Source organism: Wyeomyia smithii, chromosome 3 (genome assembly GCF_029784165.1).
Source record: "Wyeomyia smithii strain HCP4-BCI-WySm-NY-G18 chromosome 3, ASM2978416v1, whole genome shotgun sequence".
Lineage (NCBI taxonomy): Eukaryota > Metazoa > Arthropoda > Insecta > Diptera > Culicidae > Wyeomyia > Wyeomyia smithii.
The window spans coordinates 126,740,049-126,758,702 of record NC_073696.1 but is presented as its reverse complement, the minus strand read 5'-3'; the positions used below and the strand labels follow the sequence as shown (position 1 = coordinate 126,758,702).

General features: G+C 39.4%; 1 protein-coding gene and 1 long non-coding RNA gene across 8 annotated transcripts in view; one reads left to right on the top strand and one right to left on the bottom strand.

Annotated features, from left to right (window-relative positions):
• LOC129731453 (uncharacterized) overlaps nt 1-6,350 on the top strand; it is a 365,349-nt gene extending 358,999 nt beyond the window's left edge. For all 6 annotated transcript variants that reach the window (XM_055691463.1, XM_055691461.1, XM_055691460.1 and 3 more), the window contains 5 exons: nt 66-2,330; nt 2,392-2,829; nt 2,889-3,398; nt 3,461-3,928; nt 3,986-6,350. In XM_055691463.1, coding sequence (XP_055547438.1) covers nt 66-2,330; nt 2,392-2,829; nt 2,889-3,398; nt 3,461-3,928; nt 3,986-4,224 — 3,920 coding nt within the window. In that variant the 3' untranslated portion in view covers nt 4,225-6,350. The remainder of the gene's footprint in view (nt 1-65; nt 2,331-2,391; nt 2,830-2,888; nt 3,399-3,460; nt 3,929-3,985) is intronic.
• A 10,308-nt stretch (nt 6,351-16,658) lies between these two features.
• Nucleotides 16,659-18,166, bottom strand: LOC129731551 (uncharacterized). 2 transcript variants are annotated; one of them, XR_008729039.1, is made up of 4 exons: nt 18,048-18,166; nt 17,854-17,981; nt 17,738-17,793; nt 16,659-16,934 (listed from the first exon to the last, which is right to left on the bottom strand). It is a non-coding gene; the product is annotated as an uncharacterized LOC129731551 (long non-coding RNA). The 2 variants fall into 2 exon arrangements; XR_008729038.1 differs by having other exon boundaries at nt 18,043-18,161.
• Between the last annotated feature and the right edge of the window lie 488 nt (nt 18,167-18,654).

Sequence of the window (18,654 nt, the reverse complement as noted above, 5' to 3'; positions counted from 1 at the left end):
AAGTATCCCTTTTTTACAATTGATACAGCTGATCATTACTAAACTGTCAAACTTTAATTCTACAGCGTCTGCTGATCTCCCGAAATGCCAATCAAACTCGGAATGCACGAAAAGCGAAACATGCGTCAACGAAATTTGTGCAAACCCATGTAACTGCGGTCAAAACGCCGATTGTTATGTAAAAGATCATTACCCAGTGTGTAGCTGCAAACCAGGTTTCTCTGGTAATGCTCAATACGGCTGCATGAAACTGGAATGTCAGTCGGATAGTGAGTGCGCCAATGACAAACAGTGCTACAATGGTGAATGCTTGAATCCTTGCGCTTTAGATGACTCTTGTGCTCTGAATGCCGAATGCTACGGAGATAAACATCGTGCCGCTTGTCGTTGCCTACCTGGTTTGGAAGGTAATCCATTCGTGCAATGTCGTCGAGTAGAATGCCATTTCGACGGAGAGTGTCCAAGTAATCGTGCCTGTCTCCATGAGCAATGCGTTGATCCGTGCACTGAAATGGCTCCTTGTGCACAAAATGCAATCTGCTTTACCCGTAGCCATGCACCACATTGCAAATGCCCTGAACATCTTCCTGACGGAAATCCATTCTCTTTCTGCGAGCTGCGACTACCTCTACCAGAATGCACCATGGATGTTAACTGCCCAAGTCGGCAAGCTTGCATCAACAACAAATGTATAAATCCGTGTTCAGAATTAACACCATGTGCAAAAACAGCTAAATGCACAGTTTTAGATTCACTTCCAGTTCGAACGATGGTTTGCGAATGCCCTGAATTGCACGTTACAGATGTGAACGGTGAATGTAGACGCGTAATTGTGCCACCTCCAGCTGAATGTACCAGCGATTCCGAATGTTCAGAAAAGGAAGCGTGCATAAATCGACAATGCAGAAATCCATGCAACTGCGGTAATAATGCTATGTGTACGGTGAAAAATCATCGTGGAGTATGTTCTTGTGAGGATGGATACGAGGGTAATCCAAATATTGGCTGCAAAACCATTGGATGCCGAGTGGACTCGGAGTGTGACTTTAGTAAGGCATGCATTAATGGACATTGCGTTAATCCATGCTTGGACAACAATCCGTGTGGAATCAACGCTGAGTGTTTCGCTGTGTCAAACCGAGCAGAATGCCGATGCCTAAGTGGATATAGAGGTAATCATTTCGTGCAATGTACCGTAGTTGAATGTCGTAGCAATAATGATTGTCCTAATGACAAACAATGCCGAAACTCACAATGCGTCGATCCCTGCATCTATGATAGCACTTGTTCTCCCAGAGCAGAGTGTAAAGCACAAAATCACTTAGCAGTGTGCAGATGTCCTTCAGGTTTGGCCGGAAATCCGTATGTCGATTGTCGACCGGAAGTTACTCCAGAGTGTATTTTTGATACTGATTGTCCATCTCGCTTAGCTTGCATCGAAAACAAGTGTATAGAGCCGTGTGGAGTACTACTACCTTGCAGTTTACCAGCCAGATGCGAAGTCATTCCTTCTGCCCCAGTTAGGACAATGATCTGTGTCTGTCCAGATGGATATATTAGCAGTGGAAGTGGCACGTGCAAACCAGTTATTAAATCTGGCTGCATATCAGACTCTGACTGTTCCAGTGATACTGCATGTATCAACAGTATATGTAGGAATCCCTGCAACTGCGGATCCAATGCTGAATGTCGAATAAAAGATCACAAACCAGTCTGTTCGTGCAAGCAAAGCTATGACGGTAATCCAGAAATTGAGTGCATCAAAATTGAGTGCAGAACCGATGACGACTGCTCGAACCAACACTCATGTATCAACCGACAATGTGTGCCAGTTTGTACAATTGATTCATGTGGAAAACAATCCGAATGTTACGCTCAAAACCATCGAGCCATATGTGAATGCCTGCCGGGTTACGAAGGTGATCCACGAGTAAGTTGTAAATTGCTGGGATGTCGTGCTGACACCGACTGCCCCCATGACAAAGCATGTATCAACAAAAAATGTGAAAATCCTTGCGAGAATCAAGCGATATGTTCTCAGAATGAACTATGTCAAGTGTACCAGCACCGACCAGCGTGTGCTTGTCCACCGCCATTTGAAGCAGATCCTATCAGAGGATGTGTGTTGCGGGACGATCGCTGTCGTACTGATGGTGAATGTCCCTCACAAACTGCTTGCATCCAAGGTGAATGTGTCAATCCATGCAATGTAACTGAACCATGCGGTGTCAACTCAATGTGTAAGGTGCTGGATACTTTACCTGTCCGAACAATGGTCTGCGAATGTCTACCTGGTTACCAAGGAAATGCTGCGATACAATGTGATAAAAGTAAATGCGTCAACTGTTGTTTTTATTTCAAACAAAATTCTTATTAAAATTTGTTTTATAGTGGATCGTTGTCAAACGAACCGCGGATTCATCAGAAATGCCAACGGTGAGTGCGTATGTCCTCCAGGCTACGGACTGACGATCTACGATGATTGCCAACTCTGCCCCGTGAAAGACGGATTGAAGATCGACGAGGCTGGCCGTTGCGTTTGCGCATTAGAACATGGAATGGTGATAGATGAGCGTGGAAAATGTATTTGCCCAACAGATTACGGTTATAGGTTAACTGATCAGGGCGAATGTATTCGTATAGCCGTTCCGGAATGTGTACAAAACAGCGACTGTCCAGATCGGCAATACTGTGAGCAACAAACCAAAACATGTGAGGATGCATGCCAGACGAAAATTTGCGGAAAGAATGCCCTGTGTAATGCAACTAGGCACCAAGCAGTGTGTCAATGTATTGCGGGATACACTGGAAATCCGGAAGAATATTGCAGTAAGTGCTTTTTTAGGTTGAAACTTGAACAAATATATTATGACATTATGTTTCCGCAGATCAAACAGCAAGGGTTCCCACCGAATTCCCACAACCAGAAATGCAAGTGACCTGTCAAGCAGATGGTGTACAAGTTGTGATTGATCTAATGGAGTCGAACTTCAACGGGGTGTTGTACGTTAAGGGTCACAGTAAAGACGAAGAGTGCAGGCGTGTAGTCAATCTTGCCGGTGATTCATCGCAACGTACACAAATTTTCAAAGTACACTTCGGCAGCTGTGGATTAATTCATATCAATGGTATCGCCAGTTTTGTGCTTGTGATCCAGAAACATCCGAAATTGGTGACGTACAAAGCACAAGCCTATCACATCAAGTGCGTCTATCAAACTGGGGAACAGAATGTGACACTTGGATTCAACGTTCAAATGCTAACGACAGCAGGCACGATAGCCAATACTGGTCCACCTCCAACATGTGCTATGCGGATCGTTGCTTTTAACGGTGAAGAAATCAATTCAGCTGAAATCGGTGATAACTTACGTTTGCAGGTTGAAGTGCAGCCAGCAAGTTAGTATTGTCTTATTATAGCGATAATGTATCCATAGTTTCAACATCTCTTTCTTTCACAGCCATTTACGGTGGATTTGCCCGCAGCTGCGTAGCCAAAACAATGGAAGATAGCGTGGAAAATGAATATATTGTAACAGATGAAAATGGTTGTGCTACGGAACCAAGTATTTTCGGTGATTGGGAGTACAATTCCGAAAGCAACAGCCTGCTAGCTAGTTTCAATGCGTTCAAGTTTCCATCTAGTGACAACATACGATTCCAATGTAACATTCGTGTGTGCTTTGGACGTTGTCAGCCGGTTAACTGCCATGGCTCAAACGCATTCGGTAAACGTCGCAGACGTGCTATTACCGATATGAAAGAGATTGAACTAATACTGAACCGAACTCGACGAGCTTCCAGTACAGCACTAGCTGCGGATGATTCGCTAGGCATTGAGGGAACACTGCGAGAAGAGATTACCGTCGAGTCGAATGCGATTTTGACCTTAGAAAGGAGGGATGAACGATCCTATGATAATGATAATAGTAAGATTTTTCTGGGTTAGGTTAGCACCAGTTAATAAAAATTTTTATTTATTTTAGTAACGCCTGCTGCTCAACGTGTCGAAGATATCTGCGTATCAATGATCGGACTGATAATAGCACTGGTTATAACAGCGTTACTTGCATTGGTAGCCGTCGCTGTTGCAGTTTCCTGTTGGCTTATGGCTTATAGGAGACGTCCAACCATCACTGGACCTTTACCACATCCACCAGAATTTCCTAATCCTTTGTTTGCACATCAAGAACCATCCGAACCGTCACACAACTATATGACGTAAGAGTGTAAAACTCGCAGACAAATGTCTCATTGTAAATGCCACGTGTACTAAATGTGTATAATGCGTTTTTAAATCGAAACTGCACTAGCGATTCAAAGTTAACAACGAAATTCGAACGAAAATTATATTTAAAAAGAGTAGGATTCTCGACATAAGAAAAAATGCACTGTAAATATACACATCATGCATACCATGCATACCTAGGGGTAGTGACGTCCCTAGAGTATAAACGGTGCTCTAACCTCAATGCAGTGACTGCGCGTGTCACTGTCTCCAAATCGCTTTGCATATTCTACCGAATGTTAGTTCATTTTCTAAGCTAGTTTGTTTTTATTAATACACTAAGGTTCATGAATCCGAACCAGCGAAATTTGTATTCAGCTCCACGCGAATCCGCCAAATTTTGTAACCTTCTGTATAAAGCAATCTAAGATCGAGAGACCTGACGAACGAAAAGCAATCTCAACCTCGTTAGTAAATAGGATATTCATAGCTTCATTTGTCTCGTTTCTCGATAACCCTATTACAAGCGGAAAGGACTGAATTTCAAACGAACCTATGATATCGCGGTGAAAATTTTTAGCCCAGCGTGTATCGTGGAAACTGGCACATTTTCATGAATTAATACGAGCATCTCCTCCGCGGGTCGTTACTAGTCTTTATTTATTAATGTTATTGTATTTAGATAGAAGATGTTTACCACTTTCCTCATTGATAGTATTTGCGGTCTTTTCTTTTACTTAAAATGAGCCCGTTCGATTACGCACCAGTAAGAACTTCCCGTACTAGCTCTGAAGCTATCTTTACTTTCAAGTTTTACAACGAAACACTATAATGCCATATGTTGTTCATCAAAACTCTCTCAAAGCACTTGACAACTAATTTCAACTAAACACTATGAAAAGTGCAACCCTTTTCCTCCATGGACAATGTTATTGGTGTAACTCTACTACGTATAGTTGTTCTAGTTGTAATTTATTTAACAATATAAATGTTCGAAACAAAATACGCGAACTCGATCCCCGGAGGATTTGTATTAATTAGATTATTTAACAAAACGAAGGAAAACATAGTTAAAAAGTTACGTAACCTATACGTAAGCGCAGTTAGTAGTCATATTGCTATTCTATCATATAAAGATCAGAACTACACGAGATTTACATCCCAACATGTCCAACGAATTTTAAAAACTGCCAATGCCACTCATGAAAAACCCAAAAATATTAAACGTTAGGACAGTGGTTCCCAACCTTTTTGTCTTCGCGACCTCTTTTGCGAAGCACAAGCATATCTCTGCGACCCCTAAATTAATTTCAGGTTTTTTGTACCATGAGGCTGAGTTTGTGATAAACTAATTTTCTAATTTGCTTTTTGTCTTGATTTTAATTTACATAAGTGTTCAAAAGTTGCTCTCACGGATTTATATGGATATTAATATTATTCGCTTGTCAAATTTACCAAGGCATTCGCGGCACCGTTAAATGGGCTTCGCTGACCTCAGGCTGGGAACCACTGCGTTAGAAGTTTCAAAGCGAGAAGTTGAAAAAAGCAGCGATTTTTCAAGTTTTTCGTTTTAAACTTTCGCGCGAATCATTTCGTATTTGAAAACAAAAAGCAAATATTCCAATAATTTTGCTATTAGTAAATTTATACTGCCCATTCAGAATACTACACAACATTGTCTTCATATTCGAACCGCTTTAGCTATTTGTACGATGTATAGGAAATTATTTTGAAATAATTTTATGTCTCCAAGAGACCCATAAGAAAAATGGCAGGAACTACTCTTTTTGGCAATTACTTTTTCGTTTCCTTTTAAAAAGGCCTCTCAATACCCAGATATTTATGGATCTTTTAACTGAAAATAATGTCAACTATTAAGACTGGATTAACAATAATAGAGGATAAATGAATCAAAGATGATGAGAAAGCAGGAGACGTTTTCCTGAGCAATGAATAATGCACTCTTTATATCAAACAAGTTTATCGTATCTAACGAAAACGATCAGTTCGAACTTTTCCCAGTGTAACGTGCATACTTTCGTATTACGATGTACAGTTCATGTGAAGCAGCTAATATCATCTCTTAACGGAAGCGTTGATGAAATAAAAAAATAACCAATGAATATTGTTTTTCTTCATATAGTGTAGCCATAAACTAGAACAGCACGGAACTACAGAGCGGTATATATAGTCGCATGAAACAAAGTGATCGATTTTCCAGAACCATGTTTTTTTCAGGGCCCCAAGCAATCCTAAACATACCGGAAGTCGATTAGTTTTGTCTCCTCTTAGAGCATTGCATTTCAAATTTCTTTGAGAAACCTACTTTTAATGCATATCCCTTTCTAGAGAGCCCAGAATAGTTTTATTGATGCACTGTCATTCTTTTTTTAAAAGAGCACTCAGTGATGCCGTTATAGGCAAAATTTGTTGAGACTCGACAATAAATTTTAAGTGTGTAAGCTTGAGAAATCTCGTCTGAACTTTTTGCAGAATTTATCGTTAAACACTTTACTGATTACTGATATCTCGGCACGAATTTTGCTCATTGCCGAGTTTCGGCAACATAGCTGTCGGTCCTATGAACGAGTTGGTCGCCATTTTTATTCGTAAAAATTAGGCCGTTACAAATTTTATTTTCATTTGATGTCAACCACCCCCCCCCCCCCCCCCTTCAAAAATCTTGAATATTGCACACAAACTTTGATCTTGCACACAAACTTTGATCAAAGATATTTATTTTTTTCGTATCGGTGTTATTTATTTTTTGCCATCCCCTTTGCTAACTTTGATAACCTTGGACATAGAAAGAATTCGAAATTTGTATCAGCCTTAGTGCAACCGTATCACGTAGGAAGCAGACAATTGTTTTGCTAAAATTTGTGCAAACTACAAATGTTTACAAGCCGGAGGTCGAAAAAATTGCAGTACAGATCAGGGGATAAAAATGTACCGAGCGATGACAGTTTTTTGATGACATCCGAGAGCGTCCCTCTATGTCAGTGTTTGTATAAGACAGCTGAGGGATAAAATATATTGCGACTATAACGTTGCCACACAGAACAGATATGCTACTTCGAACAAAACTCTGCTACAAATCCTAGCCCACGCTTTCGCAATCATTTCTTGCTGTTCTATCCTACATTGATTTTACAGTGCATCGTTCAAACAGTTCGCTCCAATAGTTTGAACATGCATAAAAATCTATTCTTTTTTTTTGCTTCAATGACCGGACACGAGAAAAAATCGTGAGATATTTTAAGTAGAAATTCAGTAATAATTCACAATAAACATTGATAGAAAAAAATAAACTGAAAATCTTTCAACCATTCAAACATTGCTTAAAAAAATTTCTTAGATCGTACACCGCGCGACTGTTGAAACCGTTTTAACCAGTTAGTAAAATTACTTTAATAGTTTGGTTAGAGTTGGAAACCCGTGGTTCTGTGGTTAGCGATGTCGGTCAGCTAGCTCTCCCACACGGTTGTGATATCGGTTTCGATTCCCGATCGAGTCGAGGATCTTTTCGAGATAGAAATTTTCTCGACTCAGCACTGGGGCACGGTGTATCGTTGTACTTATCCTACACATGCAAAATGTGCCACAAACGAATTCTCTCAACTAATCTAGTTGATCGAGACCGCTATTAGCCCCAAGGCTAAGCGTGCGATATTGTTTGTTTAGAGTTGGAAACCGCGTTTCTCGACTAACAACAATAAGTTTTTTCTCGTACTGTTTATTATACCTAATATTGCGAGTAATGCATATCAGACGCGCTATACACAGTACTGTTTGCGACAATAGGTACAATGTAAAAAAAAGATTGTCGTTAGTCAATATATTCAATTTTCAACTCAGGTCACAATTAGGCTGACCAGACGTACCGTTTTTAACGGGACAGTACCGTTTTTTTCGACTATTTTTAACCGTCACGTTTTTTTGCCATTTTGTACCGTTTTCGGAGACTCCTTTAAAAAATTTAAAATAAGGCTTTGCATTGAAATTTTCCTAAATGGAAAATAAGTTTCCAAGCAGCCAGGATTTTTCTAATATTACTGAGTACGTTCTGTGCCTTCCTGACCACTGAAAAGGACACCTGTCGTGAGCTGATAAAAAAAGTCGCGATTAAAAGTTGAGACTATGATAATTGTTAGTCAAAATCTCAATCATCCATGTGACGAGTTTCAGAAACTCATTGCAAAAATCAAAACTCTTTTACAGTCTCCTACGCTAAATTTCATCAAACGCTATGCATCGTATGAATAATTGTTTGCATGCTTTGGTTGGTAAAATTTTTCAAAAATCAATTTTTTTTTCCCAACATTTATTTGACACGGCACAATACAAATTAATGTTTTACGGAGCCAATTTAATCTAATGCCTTATAGTCTAAAATATCTTATAAGCTAAAGACAAATTTTTTATCCTCGCTGCCGACTACGAGCTGATACTAAATCTAATACTAAAACTAACATGTTTTTTTTTGTATCCGAGATTCGTTTCGCTGTTAAATTGGCACCTTGATGCTCTTCAAGTAGCACATGTACATGTAGCATGTATAGCAAGTTTTGCTGAGCGAGGATATCACGAACTGGCACATAGGGCTGTATTCCTCGGGACCTGAGGGTATCCAAAAGCAGAGATCTGGCGCCGCGGAATTCAGCACACACCCAAACGCACCCACACCCACAAACGCAATGATTACTGCTCGCCAGCCCGATACGCAGGAGATGTGCATCTAACCCGTAGTGGTTGGACATAAAGATGAAGTAATGGTCCGTGGGCATTTTTTCAATAATCCCTAAGGTATACTGAATTACAGCCAATTCTGCGACGTAAACAGAAGCAGGATTATCGAGCTCGTAGGAGGCGGTAAAATTATTGTTGAAGATACCGAAGCCAGGGGACCCGTTGAGAAGTGATCCATCAGTATAAAACGCATTGTCGCAGTTGATGTTTTAAAATTTGTTATAAAATATTTTAGGGATCTGCTGCACGCGTGAATGATCCGGGATTCCACGAGTTTCTTCCATCATGGATGTATCGAAAAACACAGTAGAAACAGAAGTATCTAACAAGTTGACACGATTGGAGGTGTATGAGGAAGGATTTATACTTTGAGACATGTGATTGAAATACACAGTCATGAAACGGGTTTGAGGATTAAGTTCAATTAGCCTTGTGATATTCTATCAAACACTACTCTCCTTATTTTACTAGTTTTACTTCGACCTCAATCAGTTACAACCTCTTCCTTTATTCTCTGGTCAAATACTGATTTGTCTTTACCACACCCAGACACACCATCTCGGATGCCACATTCTCCCCCTGCGAGAATTCAAACGATAATAAAACTCAAATTACTTATAATTTTACTTTGCACAGTAGTTTAGATAACGTTGTGGACGTCTTATCAGTCGTGTATGACGTCTGTTCGCGATTGGCTCGATAATTTCCAAACTTCGTTCAACCGGTTGCACCGGATCCGTGTTTGGAACATTCGGTAATCTTTCAAGTGATGTATTCTCTTGTCCCTCCTGGATCACCGATTCCGATGTCTCATCTTTGTCCTGCTCAGAAATCTCATCACTGCCGTTAGGTTCAACTCGTTCTACATACCTTTTCAAAAACTTGATGTTACGCTCAAATATTTTATTATTCGTCAAATCCATAACCATCGCTCTGCCGGCTCCTGTCATTGGCACCACTCTATGAAATGCATTCTTGTATACCGTGTCATTTTTCTCACGCTTTTGCTGCATAACCAACACTATGTCCCCGACTTTAATGTCAGTATCCCTCGCTCGGCGCCTATCGTCTTCTCTAGTATTACGCTCGAATTTTGCAGCGAGATCACGATCACGCAACTCATCGTCGTAGCTATGCCTTGAATCTACTTTCATATTCGGCAATAAGCTTCTAACAGCTCTTCCGAACATGAGTTCGGCTGGTGGAATCTTCGTTACGTGATGCGGCCACGAATTATGTGCCGCTACATATTCTGCAAGGGCATCTTTCCAACTTACTCTCTCAAGCTTAGCTATAGCAGATACTTTGTTGATTCCCTGCATGCTGCGCTCAACGAGGCCATTTTCGGTCGGATTGAAGGGTGTGCTGTGTATAAGTTTAACACCCCAAACACCCAACAACCAGGTTTTCAGATCTGAACTATTGAAAGGGGGCCCGTTGTCAGCCTTCAGAGTCTTAGGTGCATAGTAAGTCTGGAAAATTCTTCGGAGGACATTTTTCACCGCCTCAGTATCCGTCTTTTCCATTGGAACGGCAATCAAAAATCTAGAGTAATTGTCTGTTAGGACCAACGCTTTCCAATTTAGTATATCGGAAGATGAGGAAAAATCCATGGAAACATAGTCCCACGGGCGGTTCGGGAGCTCCGTCATCGTAATAGGAAGAGGATAACTACTTGCCGTCACTAACTGGCATTCAGGGCAGCTTTTCACGAATGCTTCTACTACCTGGTCCATGCAGGGCCACCACAAACCCTGCCGCAAAAAGTTCTTCATAGTGGACATGCCCGGGTGACTACGATGAGCTAACTCCAATGCTCGGACACGTAGCGTCGATGGAAGCACTAATTTCTCTTGTTGCATCAATGTTTTGTCTTGGATATACATATCCCGTTGGAACGCCTGGTATTTCGCAATTTGCGCCGGCCATCTGTCAGTTCTGTCAAGCCATTGGATGACTTCTTGCAGGTCATTGTCTTTCAGCTGTGCTTCTTGGACCTAATATATATATTTGAAGAACAGAAAAATAAAAGTAAAACTAGTATACAATTTTATGAAAACAAAAATCTTAACTAATAAAGTTTAACAATTAAAAAAGCCTAGTACAATTAGATTTAACCATTTTTTTTATATATACCTGTGCCGAGGTCAAAACTAACAACTGATACCGTTAATGTTGGCATCAACCATGCATAACTCGTGCGGCTCCTCTTCGTAACCAAACTGGGGATCATTACGCTTACCACCGATCCTGGATGCTGCATCAGCAATATTATCCTTGCCTGTTACGTGCTCGAAATCATAATGGAAATGATCCATTCTTAAAAACCATCCTTCCGCTCGTGACATTATGCGCTTGCCAACATCCTTTCGATGTTTACTTTTGATCATGAACATCAGTGCCTCACTATCTGAACGTATTATAAACTTTCTTCCAAGCAAATAGTACGCAAAACGTTCCATGGCCCACACAATTGCCAAAGCCTCGCGATGTAGCTGAGGATACCTGGTTTCTACTTCCGTTAGGCTTTTTGAAGCACATGCGATAATCCGATGCTCTCCGGTGTGCCCATCCTCTTGGGCCAAAACAGCTCCCAAGCCCCAGGGAGAGGCATCCGTGTAGAGTATGGTATTATCGTGTTCGTTAAAGTATCCTCTTTTAATCAAGTCGTTTTCCACTGCCTGCTTCAGATTTTCGAATGCTTTTTGTTGTTCGGCCTTCCATTCAAATTTCGAATCACGTGAAAGCAAGTCCCCTAACGGTTTCGTGTTATGGGAGAAGTTATTAATGAACGGGCTTATGAAAGTTAGCATACCCAAAAAGCTACGTACTTCGGACGTGTCTTTAGGCCTCTCGAAAGCCATAATATCTGAAATCTTTTCTTGTGTTGGCAATATTCCGCTACCATCCAGCGTGAATCCTAAAAAATCAACTCTATCCTGGTTGTATGTCCATTTTTTCTCATTAATTGTTAAATTGTTGTTTTCAATTACTCTTTTTACATCCTCCACATAAGTTTTCAGCTGTTCCAATGTTGGAGCGAAAACTAAAATATCATCCAGATGTACAACAATGTTCTTGCAGTTCCTAAATATTCGTTCCATAACGCGCTGGAACAACTCCGGAGCACACGATAGCCCGAAAGGTAATCGCCTGAATCGCATCAAGCCGTTGGCAGTCATGAAAGTAGTCAAATGTCGTACCTCTTCATGTAGCACTACATGAAAATAAGCATCCTTAAGATCCAACTTAGTGAACACCAGCTTGCCGTTATTATGTTGAATATCCGTCCAAATTTTCTCAAGCGAAGGCATGGGGTAAGGCTCCCTAATGATTGCTTTGTTTACTTCACGGTAGTCAACCACGATTCTAAAGTCCTTAGGACCTTTTGGAACTAGTACCATTGGCGACACAAATGTGATCGTATCATTCTCTTTGTCGGCTCTTTCGATAATACTATTTCTCTCCATAACAGCAAGTCTTTCGTTAATTGCACCCTCAAATGCTTTGGGTACGTTATATATGATTATTTGTTTCGGTATTACCGAGTGATCCACTCTGAATTTGACAGCATCTACGGATAATTTGGGAAATTCCTGTACATGCGATTGCTGAACATCGTTAAAATCAACGGATCGGGCCTGACGTTCTGTGACCACGCTCGTGCAATACACATCTTGATTTTGTCGCTTTTTGAGGCCTATTTGGACTAAGTCTAGCTGAAGCGACGTTTGAAAACCGAGCAATGACAATTCCGCTCCATTGACCACGAAAAATTTAGCCAATTGTTTGGGTTGACTACTATCTTTAACTCCTACATACGCTTTAAACGAGCAAATCACATCTCGCGGTCATTTATTGGCATAGCCCTTCAAAACTTCTTCAGGATGTGCTACTAAATCAGGTTCCACGCCTGACTTGTGATCGTGTTTACAGAAGCTCCTGAATCGACTAAGAACTGGAAACTTTCTGACCCAATCACACAATCCACGAGTCGTGGGTCACTTCCCATGTTATGAGATGCTAGACTACCGGTAATAAGCTAAAATAAGAATAAAAAAAAAACATGAAAACTACATCGTGAGGTTTATTTATCTATTTTTTTTAACAAATTTGGAAACAAAAAGTTGTAATGAATTCAGAATTATGAATCAGGAGAGTCCATTTCTACCTGGTTGATCTTCCCCGCTTCTTGCTTCATTTTCTCGTTGCCATCTGGATTTTCTTGATGTGTTGCTTTCGGCTTCTTATCTGGTGTGCGACAATAAACCGCAAAATGCCCTACTTTATTGCACGCAAAACATTTGGCGCAAAAACATGTGATGAAGATGGATGGAGATGAAAATGTGGCAACATTGCTGTTGTTGCTTTTCTGTGGTTGTGACCGACATCGAGTAGCTGCTAAGGCTAATGACATACTGAGGCGTCAAATGAAGCGAAGCAAAAAGCGTCGCAAAAGCGTCAGTGCTACTTCTTCGAACGTCTATATAAAACGCTCAAACCGGTCATACTGAAGCGGCAAAGACGCATCGATAGAGGCGGCGAAACAGAACGAGTAGTGTTTTGACGCGCGTATATGTACGCGGTAATACCATATTCAGACTAAATCTTTATCGCCAGGTGCTTTATATTTGCTTTGCTTTGGTTTGGTAATTGAAAAAAGCAAATAAAATACATTTTCGTTTAGAAAATGTTAAAATGTTGAGAAGAGGGTTGTGCAGTAAATCCATGTTCAGACTAAACCTGATAACGCCAGGTACTTAATATTTGCTTTATTTTGGTCTTAAATATTAAAAAGGAAAAAAGTAGGATAATAAATGCTATCGGGAAAAATTTTCAGGTTGTCGGGAAAATAGCACTGATATTATTGATTGATATTGTTGAGTTTTGATTCGAATGGCCAGAAATCTAGCGTGCTGAACTTCTTTGGTCGCGAAAATGCAAGCCGCTGAGTAACTAGCTGTGCTCACATGGGTTATTCAAATCCTATCAGATATTATAAACTAGTTGAACTTTGCTCGGGGTCAACGGGTTTAAAATTAAGAATAATTTCTTATACTTTTTACTACGTCTGTAGCGCAACTCACTTTAGTAACATTATTTTATTTCATGAAAAAATAAATGTTTACTAACAACGTAATTTACCGTGCTTGAAGAAGCAAAAAAATCTTCATTGGACGAATTCATATTTCCTTCAAACAAAACCGCTACTGGAATCTAGGAATATGACAACACAACGCATTTGCGACGCTCGCTCCAGTATGTCATAGGAAGCTTCACCCAACGCTTTTGTTTATTCCGCTTCTAATACGCTCAACGCTTCGCTTCATTTGACGCCTCAGTATGTCAGTAGCATAAGAAGACAATTATTTTACGCTTGTGTTGTATTAGTGCCACACTTGGAATAACTCAAATCATGAAGTAATGTGCGAAACGAAAAAAAAAAACACAAATACCTCAGATACGCACGTTTGCGATATTATCCAATTGCAGTGTAATAATTTCTCACTCTTTTTTTTTAGCATTCGTTATAACTTTTGTTTTGCTGAACATAACGTACATGCTTAATAATGCGCTAGGCTCGGTGTATCGAATTTAAAGGCGTTGGCCATGGGCCTAACCCGGCTCAAAGCTATTTTTCTTTTATATATATGTCCTGGCCATGGGCTACACTCGACTCAGGAAATGTTTATGCGCTGGCCATGAGCTTATCTCGACTCAGCGGTACGTTGGCCTTGGGCCTAACCCGACTCAACGGTACTCACGTGCATTTACCACACCACAAAAACCGTTTACTGGAATATAAAAAAAAAAATAAAGTTGCTTTCCACCCTGGCCACTCACTTGACTCAGGAAGAACCTAACAGTTGGCCATGGGCCTAACCCGGCTCAACTTTCAAATAGATTAAATAACGTATACAGTCATACATATCCTCAACGGCTAAAGTTGCCCTTGCTAGGTACACGAAAACCAACACTCCATCAAACAAATGATACAATACATGTGCAATATTTTGATGTCGGCGTAGACTAGATGTTTCGCAGAAGTAGCCCTTGCTGGACAAGTCTCACTTACAGGCCTACTTAAAGGAATCCGACGTCAACCTTTGCAACAACTCGCAAATGAAAAGCTCAATCATCATGGCAGGATCGCCAATGTGATACCCAAGGAACAATTTGGAAGCCTTTATGAAAGCAAATGTGGAATAAGAGCAGTGTAGATGCAACCGGTGCTGAATAAACAACGCGTTGAATTATTTGTTGTACAAACGTTGCCGCATTCTTTGTTTATATATTAATCCAATAGTGGAACTCCAGCTTAACAGAATTTGTTCAAACGTTTGCAAGAGATTATTAGCAACACTAATAAATATGTGCTGCGCTAGAGCGCTTTAAAGGTCTCCGCTCATCAGTGGCGTTCTCGCCTAATAAGAGCGATTTGAACATTTCAAACGGCAACCTGGCGACTGTTATTCTGCACGTGTTGTTCAAATGCTGCATATATGCATTTGCAGTTTTTCAAGGAACGATTCTTTAGCTCTTATAGACGCGAACGTTAGATTACCGGTTTTATGGAACATCCTTCTAATCGCATCGCATAGTTAGTTTAACGCAGCATAAACCTTGTTTCCAAACCACTAAAAGATTCGGCAACTTATTTTCTTTCAAAGTCGTTAGTGTTCCCCCTAAAGTTTTTTGTTCCAAAAAATTTAAAAAAAATGACGATATTATAGCCCTATCATGGAAGCCAATTCATGAATCAACTCCAGCAGCCATTTGGGGAACAAATTTCCCATGGGGCTTTTCTAGAGTAATCATTCAGTGAACAAAACAAGGACCGACCATATTGGAGGTATATCACCAAAAACACCCGAAACCATGAAAATAGATTGTCGAAGTAATTTCATGAACTATGAGCCAATAAGTGTGAGATTCCTTTCAAAAATTCATAGAACTCCTTTGTTTTGGAATATACCCACGAGAAACCCGGACGCTGAATCTTTTAGTGCTAAAACTATTTAAATCAGAAAAAAATTGCAAACGTTACAAGAATTTTAATTTCTGGGTACACGGGTACCCCACTGGTCACGTTAGGAGTAAAAAAGTCCCTCATGCTAGCCCCCCCTGCTGCTGTTTAAAAACTAATATCCAGAGTTGCCTTTCAACGAGTTCTGTGATGTCACTAATTTCTATCCCTATGGATTAAGGTGAAAAAAATGAAATATTGTTCTTTGAAACCTGAAAAGGCACCCGGATTCTCCGTCAAGCACACAACTTAAATAAATAAATTGAGCAAACGGTTAGTCAACCGAGTTTGTTACGATTAGGTATTTTAAAATCAGGTTATCAGGTTGGTTACAAGGTGGATTATTTCAAATCAAAGCATAATCAGTAAAAACTAATTAAAGAAACATAAATTTGGGTGCATCTAACAGCGTTTTCATGCCTTCGCTGTTTGCCCCATACCCAGTTAAATATTTACTAATAAATTCCGTCAGAATCGTCTTACGCGTTCAGCTTGGTTCCGGTGTTCCGTAACCGGTTGCATCATTGCATTGAATAAAGCTTGAATATATAACACTAAAGTTATCGAAATTAAATTTTTCTTTTGCAATAATACTGAGTACTAAGCGCCCTATTGGAAAAAAAACGAGACTGATTAAACATTTATTGATGTGCGATGAAAAAGTGTCTTATATTAAAAAAAAAAAAACATTCCATTTTCGTACATTCACTAGAAATACATGGTCTTGAATCTTTTTCTTATGTCCTAAATACAGACTAACCGATTACAGATTAAGCTTGCTTTTGAATAAACAATATATATAACTTAAAGCTATGCAGAAAGTAGCCTAATACACAATCTCTTACATATTTCTTTTTCGGTGTTGTCGTTTTGTTGTAGCTACATTGTTCATCCTCTCCTCCCGCATCATCAGAAATCAATCCTCCAGCAACTAAAAAAACAGATAGTTTAATCATAAAACTTATTTTCAAACAGTAAATTGAAAGTATACAGGCATAATGCAATAAATATATGAGTTTCTTATGTCGTCTAATTACTAGAAACCCTAAACTTTGTTTGAAGAATAAACTTTTGGTTAACAAACAAATTTTCGCTTCGAACGCTTCGAAGGATTCAGAATTAAATTCTGAAAAAGATTTTAAAGCGTCATCATTGGTTGGGTACACTCGAATTACGGACTTACTGGCATCGAAATGATAGAAGCTATGTCATATAAAACTATTCCCAACATTTAATAAAAATCGCTGCAATCCACAAATGCTACAATAAGCTTTCTTCATAGTCAATTAGTAAGCCACTAAATTAGTTGTAAGATTAGTTCTCTTTACTTGACAAGTAGGTTGAAATCCATACGAATAACAAGCCCTAATCGCCAAAGCAAATAAATCCTAACAATTATAATTTCACATTAAAATAGTGTTGAATGATTAGCCACGCAAAATAAATAATTGATAATTTACTATAAAATACTTGAGTTACAAATGAAACTTCGTGAGCAATAATAAAAGTGTAATAATAAAAAAAAAGAGATATTGTTAACACTTTTATTATTACTGACCAAGTATCCCTTTTACGAACTACTCGATGGAATACTCTTGTATAAGTGAACATTATATATACAACTGATTCGACCAAATTGGGTTCGATCAAAAATACGGTACGAAGCGTTCAAAACAAAAATATATGTACATTCATACAACACAACATAATGATTGCATTCATATAGTTTCTCACCTACTCATCGCGGTCAAATGCACCATCTTCTTTTGGTGTGAATTTCATTGAAGTTCCTAAAAATGGAAATGTAAAATTATTCAAATAGGATACTACATAATGTAGTATCTACTTACCGTTATTTTCTAGAAAATGACATAAGCCAAATTCGTAAATTGAGGTAGCTGCCTTTCCTGACAATTCATTGCTGCGGAACCACAGTGACCGCTAGCTTCAGCGGCTTGTACCACGCAGAAGTAATTTCCTTTAATTATAAAATGTTAACCATAGTTAATTGCTTGATTTTACTTCATATTTATAATTACCTTACTCGTGAACACTCAATCAAAACGATCAAAACCGATAAACAGAGACAAGCAACACAATAACACTGGAGTGCAGACTAAACTAATAAAACTGAAGACTGAATGATGGATGCTGACATGACAGCGACATAACAATGATCAGGGATGCCAGAAGATTTGAACTGAAGAGCAGCAACGAGTTTATGCGCAATTTTCAGAACATATACAAGAAGATCCATATTTGTTGTAAAAATATGGAAAATATAAATATGATAGATTTCAACAACACATAAAAGATCGATCCAGGCTAGTCGGTTTAATCAGTGGATCGATTAATTCCAAAAGAATAAATATATTCAGTAAAATACAACAGATTTGCTCCCAGATGCTATAATACACAACACTAATTTTCAATTACTGAGTAACTGTTAGATGTTGCTATTTATCGAGCTGCATTTGTTTGGAAATTAAAAAAAAATACCAATGCCGACGCACGGTATGACCTAAGGAGAGACATCTGGTTTCTTACGCTTCTTCCTCACCCACCTCGATGATCCCTGTTGTATTTTTCGTAAGTGATGCCATTCACTCGGAAAATACTTGAATGTTTTAATGCTTTCATCAGCATGAAGC